Below are 12,485 nucleotides of genomic sequence, written 5' to 3' on the forward strand. Positions count from 1 at the left end.
GAGTGCACCGTCAAAGAGTATACAACAGGGAATAGGAAGGAAATGTACTGAACAGGCTATTCATCAGCTTTAACTCTAATATGTAATTCTGCGAAACTACAATTATTATCTATATACACAGCTTCCAGAGAAATCTTTTTACCTACTCTGATTTTCCTTTCTACTCTAACTGAAGCTAATGAGACTCAGAAGGGAAAAATATCAGTTGCCTTCTGTTCCAGAACAGTGACATCATGCGGTTTATAAAGATTAAATGAACCAAACAATCCCCACCCTCTACAGACAAACCCAACAGGGAAGTTGAGTTATATACACTACAGTGAATTCCCAGGCACATAAAAATTCAGACGAGTAAAAGTATTAACAGCCTCACTATGGGCCTTTCAGATGAAATAATAAGTGTGAACAATAGATCCTACTTTGGGAAGGTTCATGGGTGTCCTCAGTCGGGTCCGGACACTCTTCATTAATATACGCTGCTCTGTCGGCAGCAAATGATACTTCATAGCTTCAATGAGGTAATCTTTGCAGGCACTGCTATTCTTGACCAATGCCTCCTCTTCAACCCTCTGTAAGAAGAGAGAAGACACACCCCATGAGGGGAACAACTATTTCATGATAAAACAGACAAAGCAACAGAGTAAAGAAGAGGGAAAAAAGCAGTAACTATCCTCTCTGGTTCAGTTCTTTCCCTTACAAAGGAACGTTTATAAATATCACCAAGAGAAAAATAAATGAAGCCCAAAAATGCTCAAGTATCTGGTGTGCAGACAAAAACATACGTATGCAACAAAGAGAAGAACTACAATCAAAATTATATACCTCAACATCGGCTACAGAATAACCTTTAGATCATACTATATTTGCCTATTTCTTATCTTTAAACATCAAGCCAAAGAGTAAGAAAAGAATTTAGACAATGAGTTCTTCAGGTAGAGTAGGCAATACTAATAAGCTAAAGACAATTTTTCAAACACAAAAAGGCAAATAAAATATCCAGAAGAGGGACTCAAAATATTCTATAACAATGTGCCTACACCACAACTAAATCTTGTACCTGCTATTCCTGACCTCAAATGCAGGACAGGTTTTTCTTGTTCATTTTCTTAATAGTGGAGTATCAATGATTATACAGACCACAATAAATAATGAGGCTTCAAGAAATCCTAAAATGCTCAGATTGAATCTCTTAATAAAGAAGGTTTCCTTGGATGGCTCCAATTATAAAAATGTTGAAATGTTCCAAGTAGGATACTAACAATAAAAAAATAAATTCAAAGTTGTTCAAAGACTGCTAAAGATCCATTTATTTCTACTTATTTCAAATAGGCTGGTTTTCCTCACCTTAGAAACAAAGACAGAAACCCAATGCATGCCACTATAATACTATGAAGTCGAATTCAATGGTATTTGGGTCGCATGTCAAAACTCCATTTCTGCAGGGCAATCAGAAGAAGCTATCAAAGGGAAAGCACAGAAGATGCAGAGCAGGGACACAGAGCCACAAGTGCATTTATTTATGTGTAAATTACCATAAATACTGCCTCAATAAGTTCTAGTATCTGCTTGCCCACATCAGAAGTGGGGAGAAGTAAATTCCAAGAATGGGGAGTGGTCTAAGTAAAGGAGCAGCTGCCGAGGACTGCAGGTGCCTTTATCATTCTCTGTCCTGCGCCCTGTGGTCTGCATTCTGCAGATGTTATCACCGTGTAACAGAGATCTCCATGCTGTCAGCCCAGTGACAAAGTGCTATGTGTATTCAGGTGTTGTGAATATGCTTTTACCTGAACTAAATATTCCCGAGGAAGCAAAGGTAACCGCACATGTTCCATCAGCCGTGCCATAAATTCCTGCCTTACATCCTTGTCATGGTTTACCCAAGCTATTACTGCTTCAAATACCTTGCAGAAAATGTGGGGAAAAGAAAATAAGTAATGAGTTATGTACCAAGGCATCTGAATAAAGTATGATGAAATTACATTTTGTATACAATTCTTGCTAAGACATTCAAGTTTAATACATGGCTCAGGGGCACCTGGGTGGCTCAGTACTTAAAAAGTTATCCAATCTATTTCTTTTTTTTTTCATTTGACAGAAGTACTTTTTTCCCCTGCTTTATTGAAATATAATTGACAGATAACATTGTATAAGTTTAAAGTGTTCATTGATAGACTTCTACATTGTGAAATGATTGCCATCAAAGCTCTAGCTAACCCCTCCATCATGTCACATAATTACTTCTTTTTTTGTGTTGTGAACATTCAAGATCTATTCTCTTAGCAACTTTCAAGTATATAATGCAGTTTTATTAACTATAATCACCATCCTATACATTCTCCAGAACTTATTCATCTTATAACAAGAAGTTTGTACCTCTTTGACCAACATCTCCCCATGTCTCTCATCCTCAACCCCATCTACCACCACTCTACTATGTTTTTGTGAGTTCAGTTTATTTAGATTCCACATATAAATGATACCATACAGTATTTGTCTTTCTCTGTCTTATTTCAATTAGCATAATACCTTCAAGGTCCACACATGTTGTCACAAATGGCAGTATTTCCTCTTTTCTCATGGTTGAATAATATTCCTGTATATGTGTGTGTGTGTGTGATACTTCCTTATGCATTCATCCACTGAGGGACAATAGGCTGTTTCCAAATCTTGGCTATTATGAATAATGCTGCAATAAATCAATGCACATGTGAGTGCAGATGTCTCTTCAAGATTCTGTTTTCATTTGCTTTGGCTATATACCCAGAAGTGGCATTGTTGGATCATATGGTAGTTCTATTATTAATGTTGTAAGTACTTTTAGTACTTTTATGTATCTAGTATTTTTCATTTGGTATTAACTAAGCACTTAACCAAATACATTATCTAATCTTCTTGAACTTAAGTGGTAGCTGTGATAATCAGATGATACGTGATCTAATTCACTGTTGATGACTTTTCTAAATTGAATTTGGTTCTATTTACTTGATTTAAATCTCAAGTCTCTTGCAATTCCTATCAAAATAACATCAGCATTCTTCACAGAGCTAGAACAAACAATCCTAACATTTAAATGGAACCAGAAAAGACCCCGAATAGCCAAAGCAATCTTGAAAAAGAAAACCAAAGCTGGAGGCATCACAACCCTTCAAGATGTATTACAAAGCTGTAATCATCAAGTCAGTAGGGTACTGGCATAAAAACACACTCAGATCAATGGAACAGAATAGAAAACCCAGAAATGGACCCACAAACGTATGGCCAACTAATCTTTGACAAAGCAGGAAAGAATATCCAATGGAATAAAGACTGTCTCTTCAGCAAATGGTACTGGGAAAACTGGACAGCGATATGCAGAAGAATGAACCTGGACCACTTTCTTCCACCATACACAAAAATAAACTCAAAATGGATGAAATACCCAAACACAAAATAGGAAGCCATCAAAACCCTCAAGGAGAGAGCAGGCAAAACCTCTTTGACCTTGGCCACAGGAACTTCTTACTCAACATGTCTCCAGAGGCAAGGGAAACAAAAGCAAAAATGAACTATTGGGACCTCGTCAAAATAAAAAGCTTCTGCACAGCAAAGGAAACAATCAGCAAAACTAAAAGGCAACCAACCGACAGAATAGGAGAAGATATTTGCAAATGACATATCAGATAAAGGGTTAGCATCCAAACTCTGTAAAGAATTTATCAAACTCAATACCCACAAAACAAATAATCCAGTGAAGACATGTGTAAAAGACACGAATAGACACTTCTCCAAAGAAGACATCCAGATGGCCAACTGACACATGAAGAAATGCTCAACATCACTCTTCATCAGGAAAATACAAATCAAAACAATGAGATACCACCTCACACCTGTCAGAATGGCAAATATTTAACAACTGAGGCAATGACAGATGTTGGCAAGGATGCTGAGAAAGAGGACCTCTTTTGCATTGCTGGTGGGAATGCAAACCGGTATAGGCACTCTGGAAAACAGTATGGGGGTTCCTCAAAAAATTAAAAATAGAACTACCCTATGACCCAGCAATTGCACTACTAGGTATTTTTCCAAGGGATACAGGTATGCTGTTTTGAAGGGGCACATGCACCCCAATGTTTATAGCAGTGCTATCGACAGTAGTCAAAAGTTTGGAAAGAGCCCAAATGTCCATCGATGGATGAATGGATAAAGAAGATGTGGTATATATATACTATGGAGTATTACTCGGCAATCAAAAAGAAGGAAATTTTGCCATTTGTAACTACATGGATGGAACTAGAGGGTATTATGCTAAGCAAAATTAGTCACAGAAAGACAATTATCATAAGGCTTCATTCATATGAGGAATTTAAGATACAAAACAGATGAACATAAGGGAAGGGAAGCAAAAATAATATAAAAACAGGGAGGGGGACAAAATATAAGAGACTCTTAAATATAGAGAACAAACAAAGGGTTACTGTGGAGAGGTTGTTGGAGGGGGAGGATGGGCTAAATGGGTAAGGGGCATTAAGGAATCTACTCCTGAAATCATTGTTGCACTATATGCTAACTAATTTGGATGTAAATTAAAAACTAAATTAAAAAAATAAATTTCAAGTCTCTTTGGAATAAAGCACCCAAAATATTAAAGCAAAGTGATGTTGTGGGATGAAAATCATATACCCTTATAAACAACTATTTTTAGCGTTTCTTTAGATTTACAAATAGATGTGGACCATACACTTCTAAACTGAGGGTCTGCAAAATAGATGAACTTTCTTTTCTCACAATGGAATATATTAAAATCTAATATTTGAATTTTTTCAAAAAATGAAATAAGGTCATTACAAATTAACAACATATACCTATGAGAAAGCTAATAAGCTAATATGAAGACAATAATTGACTACATAATTTCCTTCCAGACTGATGAACACATAATGAATAATTTTTTTTTTAATTTTTTTTTCAACATTTATTTATTATTTTGGGACAGAGAGAGACAGAGCATGAACGGGGGAGGGGCAGAGAGAGAGGGAGACACAGAATCGGAAACAGGCTCCAGGCTCTGAGCCATCAGCCCAGAGCCTGACGCGGGGCTCGAACTCACGGACCGCGAGATCGTGACCTGGCTGAAGTCGGACGCTTAACCGACTGCGCCACCCAGGCGCCCCCATAATGAATAATTTTTAAAGTGTTGTAGGAAATGCTTGATGATGATAGTTAAGTTGATTACCAGGAACAAAAAATATTTATTTTGATACAGGAAAAGAGAGAGAAATTAAAAATAATCTACATTATAATGAACATGCCTCCCTAATTTATTCGGTCAGCAAGCACCTACCAAGTACCTCTATGTGTTGGCTGCTAGAAATAGAGGATCTTGTAAATTCTATCTACTATTTCTCAGCTCTGCTTTCTCTTCACCTGTTTCTACCATCCTGAATCAGATCCAACTACTTACTGGTTTGACTTCAACATCCTATCTGTCCCTCACCCCATTTCTGGGGTTTTGTTCATTCAGCATATCACCACTGTGACAGGTGGTCTCCAAACTGGTCCCCTAATAAAGCACCTCTCTCAGTATCCACATCTTATGCAGTAAACCTCCCACAGGGAATCTAAGCTGTCCCTGTGTAACAAAAAAAAAAAAAAAAAAAAAAAAAAATTGCAGATGCAGCACTGTGTGACTTCTGAAGCTGGGTCATAAGAAGCTTTTCTCTTTCATTATGGTCTCTTGAAATGCTCATTTCAGGGGAAGCCAGATGTCATGTAAGAAGTCTGATTACTTGAGGGGCACCTGGATGGCTCAGTCAGTTAAGTAGCCAACTCTTGATTTCAGCTCAGGTCATGATCTCATGGTCCTTTGAGTTCAAGCCCCACATCAGGCTCTGCACTGACAGCATGGAGTCTGCTTGGAATTCTCCCTCTCCCTCTCTCCCTGTCCCTCCCCTGTTCACTAATGCTCTCTCTCTCTCTCTCTCTCTTTCTCAAAATAAATAAACATTAAAAAAAAATAAGTCTGATTACTTAAGATCAATCACCATGCTATGAGGAAACCAAGCTAGCCACAGAGAAGGAGGGTAGGGAAGGGGAGGGAGAAAGAGGTCAGAGGAAAGGGAGATACCAACCAAACTTCAGCCCAGGAGCCAGATAAGTGAATGAAGAAGCCATCGTGGATATTCTGGATGGATGTCCAGACGGACTAAAATCCCAGCTATACGGCTAATTTGGTATCATGCTGGTATCTCCAGATACTCAAGCCAAGCCAGCTGAAGCCCCAGACACTACAGACTGTTCCTATATGCCCTGAATGAATTCTGCCCACAGAATTGTGAGCATAATAAAATGGTTATTGTTTTGTGTCACTACACTTTGCAGTGGCTCGTTATGCAGCCGTGGAAAATCAAAACAACCTTCACGACATTTCTATAATATAGGTATTACCATGGCATTCTCCTACCATTTAAAACCCTTTAAAGGCTTTTTGTTACAAGGATGACGTCAAGTTTCTTTAATATGGCTGAGAAGATATTTTATGTCATCTTCCCATCTTATTTCCCAGCATTCTGCCATACATATTCCAAACTCTAATCACAAAGAACCAACCTAATACAATTATTCTTTCATGCCTTTTTTACATTTATGTATTGTACCTCTTCCTGGAATGCCCTTCCCATTCCCACCCATCCCGACTTCCCTGGAAAACTCATAAACATTTTTAAAAACTTGGATCATAACTTTGAGAACAAGCTGATCTTGTTCTCATCCCTGGAATGATGTAATGTTCCTAAGTACCCTCTACAGCATTCTGTAGTCATCCATTTACCCCGCTGGTTGTCCCTCCAGTGGAGTAAAGAGTTCTATTTTGTTAGTATTGCCGTATCTGGGACTCCGTGACAGTGTCTGGTACAAAGTAGGCACTCAATATGCATCTGTATGCGTCTGAATAGTGATGTTTTCCTCTCCCCTGTATTTCTAAAGTGCTAAGATTATACATCTAACAACCATTTACTGCAAGTTTTTTCATATGGTATAGTAAATACGTCTTTTGGTGCCCAGGCAGGATGAATATCCTTGAGGAATAAAGCTAAATTTCATACAACTTTAAATGTAAAGCATCAAGGGGGGCGCCTGGGTGGCTGAGTTTGTTAAGCACCTGACTCTTGATTTCGGCTCAGGTCATGGTCTCACAGTTCGAGAGTTTGAATCCTGCATCAGACTCTGCACTGACAGTGCGGAGTCTGCTTGGAATTCTCTCTCTCCCTCTCTCTGCCCCTCCCCTGCTCATGCGCATGTGCTCTCTCTCTCTCAAAATAAATAAACTTAAAAAAAAAGTTTAAATCTTTTTTTTAAAATGTTTTATTTATTCTTGAGAGAGAGAGAGACAGAGCATGAGCGGTAGAGAGGCAGAGCCAGAGAGGGACACAGAATCAGAAGCAGTCTCCAGGCTCTGAGCTGTCAGCACAGAGCCCAGTGGAGCGCTTGAACTCACAATCTGTGAGATCATGACCTGAGCTGAAGTCAGATGCTCAACCGACTGAGCCCCTAGGCACCCCTTTAAAAAACGTTTTAAATGTAAAGCATCGAAAGAAAGAAAGTTTCACTTCCTTCAAACTCAGTATGTTCACAAGGTTTTGTGCCGATTCCCATAGGATACAACACCCATCCAAAGAATAAAACTCACTAAGAGAAGATTCTTCATCAATAGGAAAGGTACAGGTGGCTGACATAGGTAGCTCAAAATGTGGAGAAATGGGAGGCTACAACCAGACAAAGCAGTTGCACAGTGCTCTGGAAGGGAGGAGGGGCGCACTGGGCTGGGCAGAGTATAAGTAGTAGGAGATCAATCTAAAGAGCATGGTCACGAATGTTCAGTCTAGAACAAGCTAAACTTTATTAGCCCTGGTAACTTCCACCAACACACATGATGGTGAAATTACTTTGGTCTGAGAAATACTGCATTTAGATCACAATTTTTACAGACATCTAGCTGTGGGAAGAAACCTAGCACCCATAAGGGCTTATTTCAGTTTAATGTGTTCAAGCTCTTGCTGTGGGGTCAAGTACAAAACTCTAATGTCTAGCAATTTAGGGAACTTCCTATGGAGTGAAGAAACACACCAATTTGCACAGATAATCAACAAGTTGACTGAGTTTTTAATACCTTACAGATCAAAGGTCACTGGCTATCACTACACATATAGGATTACAAAGTTACAAAGCAAAGTGAAATAAAGGAAAAATATTACATCACTATATACTAGGAAAAAAAATGTTTCCTTACCTTCTCTTCTGAAGAAATGGTAAGTTTGTCACTTGAGATTAAGCTGCACACTTGTTCAATGCCAAGATTGAGAAATTCTTCACTAAGGACAACATCTGCAAAATGCTGCTCTGTTTGGAGGTTAAAAATAAAATCCATTAACACCAACATTCCATTATCCAGCTTCAAGCTGCTTTAAAAAAGAAGAGGTTTTTCTAAATCTAACCTAAGAATGAGAAGAACAACTTACTTCTTCAAAGCAAGAACTAACAAAGCCCAAACAAACTCACCTGGGGAAGTGGTCTCTACTTGAATAACAAAGCAGAAGCATGAGCAGAAAGGCTGCCTTATCACATCCTCAGCTGAATCACTTGTGTTTTATGTTGGTATTTTAAACATGTATTCCTTACACAGTAATAAGACTACCAGTATTTAAATCAGTAAAACCTTTTGATTACATGAATCAGAAAAATATATGGCATTATATACTAACACATTTGAATGTATTATGTAAAACATTAGAGGGTTCCAGAACATAATGGAGGAAGGATGGAAACCTGCTTTACTTGAAAACTTTAAACAAAGAAATTTTAAATGCCAGTTTGAAAATATGACCATCATTTAAAAACCAGAATTGATTTATAATATAGATAACTCTGGATTCTATGACAGTTTATCTGGGGATGAAATCACACTATTTTTTACTTTCAACCCCTTTCCAAAAACTAGTAAAATTAGTAATTCTTAAAATACTAAAAAAACCTTTCTTTGATTTCAATGATAAAATATTCCCACTTCTCCAAAGGGGGCAAAAAAAAACTATTAGTATAATCAATGACTTTACAACTTTAAGAATAAATCATCTACAAAGTAACCTTTCCTGAAACTCCAGCTCTCATTTATAAGACATGAGCTCACAAGGAAATGTGGCACTTTGGAGTCAGACACACCAAGGTTAAATCAGAGCTCTGTCATGTACTAACTTGGAAAACCTTGGGCAAGTTATGTCATTTCTCTAAGCCTTGGTTTCCTCATCTATAAAAGGAGAATAATAATACCTTACGTAATAAGACTGCTGTGAGGATTAAATGAACTAAGCATCTAGCATTGTGGCACAGTAGAGAGTAAGGATTTAATAATATAGCTCTTAAGTGTATTGTAATCCCTAAGTTCTAAGGTAAACCTAGGTATTTTCTAGGTCTTCACAATTAACCATATTCTAATAGTAATTTTGTTAAAAGGCTTCCTTAGGTGAAATAAAGACTTATCTCAAATGTATTTCAACATACCACAGAAACGATTAGTTGGCTTCCCTTTCAGAAACACTTCAAAATCTGGATTTACATAAACCCTATAACTATTCACTTTACAAAAGATTCCTTACAAAATCACTTTAAAAATGATAAGCAGCTCTAGGATAATTATAAAATGATGTGGATTTACAAAAATCTGACACACAATTTTTTTCTGTTGGAAAAAGTTTATTTTATCTTTTTAATTTATTATTAGAGTTAACAATATTAATATTAGTTCCAGGTGTATAACACAGTGATTCAACAATTCTATACATTATGCAGTACTCACCAAGTATAGTTACCATCTGTCATCATGCAGTTATTACACTATTACTGAGTATATTTCCAATTTGAACTTTTCATCCCTATGACTTATTTATTTTGTAACTGCAAGTTTGTATCTCTTAATCGCCTTCAACTATTTCACCCATCCATCTATCTTTTTACCTCTGGCAACCACCAGTTTGTTCTCTGTATTCAAGAGACTGTTTCCAGACTTATGTGTGTGGATTTTGTGTTTTTTAGATTCTGTATGTTAAGTGAAATCATATGGTTTTTGTTTTTCTCTGTCTGAGAAAGGTCCATCCATATTATTGCAAATGGCAAGATTTCATTCTTTTCCATGGCTGAGTCACATTCATTGTATCCATATACTACTTGTTCTTTATCCATTCATGTATCAATAGATACTTGGGCTGCTTCCATATCTTGGCTATTGTAAATAGTGCTGCAATAAACATCGGGGGGGGGGCATATCGTTTTGTTTTGCCACAATAAACCTAAGGTTGCATATATTTTTTCAAATTAGTGGTTCGTTTTCTTTAGGTAAATATCCAGCAGTGGAATTACTGGATCAAACATTTCTATCTTTAATTTTTCAGAAACCTCCCTACTGTTTTCCACAGTGGCTGCAACTGTTTACATCCCCACCAGCGTGCACTCAAAACACCTTTTCTCCACATCCTTGCCAACATTTGCGTTTCATTTCTTTTCTTTTTAATACTAGTCATTGTGACCGGTGTGAGACGTTATCTCTTCATGGTTTTGATTTGTATTTCCCTGATGATTAGTGATGTCGAACAAGCACCTTTTTATGTGTCCGTTGGCTATCTGTATGCCTTCTTTGGAAAACTGCCTATTCAGGTCCTCTGTCCATTTTTAAAACAGATTATTTGGTTTTTTTGTTACAGAGTTGTAGGAGTTATTTTTTTTGTTTATTTATTTATTTTGAGAGACAGAGAGAGAAAAAGAGAGAGAGAGAGCAAGCAAGCAGGGAAGGGGCAGAGAGAGAGGAAGAGAGATAATCCTAAGCAGGGTCTGCACCATCAACGCAGAACCTGACACTGGGCTCGAACTCACAAACTGCGAGATCATAACCTGAGCTGCAGTCAGAAGTCAGACATTTAACTGACTGAGCCCCCAGGTGTTCCATGAGTTCTTTATATGTTTTTCATATTAACCCTTTATAGGATACAGTATTTGCCAACATCTTCTCCCATTCAGTAGGTTGCCATTCTTTTTTTTTTTTTTTTTTTTTATGGTTTCTCTCACTGTGTAAATGTTTTTAGTTTGATGTAATTCTGGTATTTCATTTTTGCTTTTGTTTCTCCTTGTCTGAGAAGACATATCCAGAAAAACGTTGTGAAAGCTGATGTCAAAGAGATTATTGTTTATGTTTTCTTTTAGGAGTTTTACAGTTTCAGGCCTTACATTTAGTTCTTTAATCCATTTTGAGTTTACTTTTGTGTATGGCTTAATGAAATTCCAGTTACACTCTTTTGCATGTAACTGTCCAGTTTTCCCAGCACCATTTATCAAAAAGACTATCTTTTCCCTAATGTATATTCTTGCCTCCTTTGTCATAGATTAATCGACCATGTTATTTTGGGGCTCTCAATTCTGTTCCATTGGCCTAAATATCGATTTTTATGCCAGTACTGCCCTCTTTTGATTATTATACTTTTGTAATATAGTTTGAAATGAGAAAGTGTGATGCCTCCATTTTTGTTCTTTTTTTCCAGTCTGAAACCATAGTTTATTTTTAATGTAGCTAGAAATCCAATAACTGTATATTTTTAAGCAGAAAAAAAACTCCTTTACTTTTCTTTCTTTCAGCATTGCTAGCATAAGAAAAAAAAACACTTCTGGTTTAGAAATGATACTGAGTTTCTATGAAAATGAAGGTACTTCGTATTTGTGGAAATTAAAAGCACAGGACACATTTTCAGAAGACCACAGATTTTACTTTTACCCCTTTACAGTAATATTTGAAATGTTAGAATGTACTTAGCTAATATATAATTAAGTAAATTAAATAAGGAGCCCCAAAAGGAACCGGTCTTCTTGAGTTATTCACAGCACACATTAGAAATTTTTAGAGAGAACACACATTAACAACAACAAAAAAACACTGACAAGCCCAAATGCAAGTTTATATGCTGAGTATTTTTAAAGGGTTTAAAAAGCATGTTAGCAGACAGCCTTTTCTCACTTATACAACAGATGCATTTCTATCTGCTTGTGCACAGCAAAGGGTGAGAACCTGAATCAACTTACTTATGACTTCAGAAATGTGCTATTTCAGAAATGTATTCCATGGAATTTTATTCACTGCTCCTATCACTGTCTCTTCAAATAAGCAAAGTACAGAGGCTTTTATCCCTTGAAACTGTTTTTAAACATCAGCACTTTAAATTGAAAGATAGGAGGAAACTTAGCAATTCCTGGTACTGCGCCTGGACTTACTCTTAATAAATGTAAGAGGTGAAATGTGCAACAGAAAATCTATCATTTCTTTATTCTTGGAGGAGAAGGAGGGAGAAACAGGAGAGACGGAGGTATGGTGTAATATTTAAGAGCTGAATAGGAGCACAATGACTCATAATACCATCAACTCCACATTGAAGAACCATGGAACTCATCAATTTTATAATTCATGCTGGACCACA

At 37.0% G+C, this 12,485-nt stretch overlaps 1 protein-coding gene across 6 annotated transcripts in view; it reads right to left on the reverse strand.

Annotated features, from left to right (window-relative positions):
- The window catches only part of KLHL2 (kelch like family member 2), a 117,594-nt gene that overhangs the window by 19,852 nt on the left and 85,257 nt on the right, over positions 1 to 12,485 (reverse strand). For 4 of the 6 annotated variants that reach the window (XM_086703927.1, XM_086703924.1, XM_086703926.1 and 1 more), the window contains exons 6-8: positions 8,264 to 8,373; positions 1,785 to 1,901; positions 420 to 569 (exon numbers count right to left, since the gene is read on the reverse strand). In XM_086703927.1, the coding sequence (XP_086560053.1) occupies positions 420 to 569; positions 1,785 to 1,901; positions 8,264 to 8,373 (377 nt within the window). The remainder of the gene's footprint in view (positions 1 to 419; positions 570 to 1,784; positions 1,902 to 8,263; positions 8,374 to 12,485) is intronic. The other 2 variants (XM_086703925.1, XM_086703928.1) reach the window with 2 other exon arrangements.

The sequence above is a fragment of the Puma concolor genome, chromosome B1, assembly GCF_028749965.1.
Source record: "Puma concolor isolate L17-30 chromosome B1, mPumCon1.1.hap2, whole genome shotgun sequence".
NCBI lineage: Eukaryota > Metazoa > Chordata > Mammalia > Carnivora > Felidae > Puma > Puma concolor.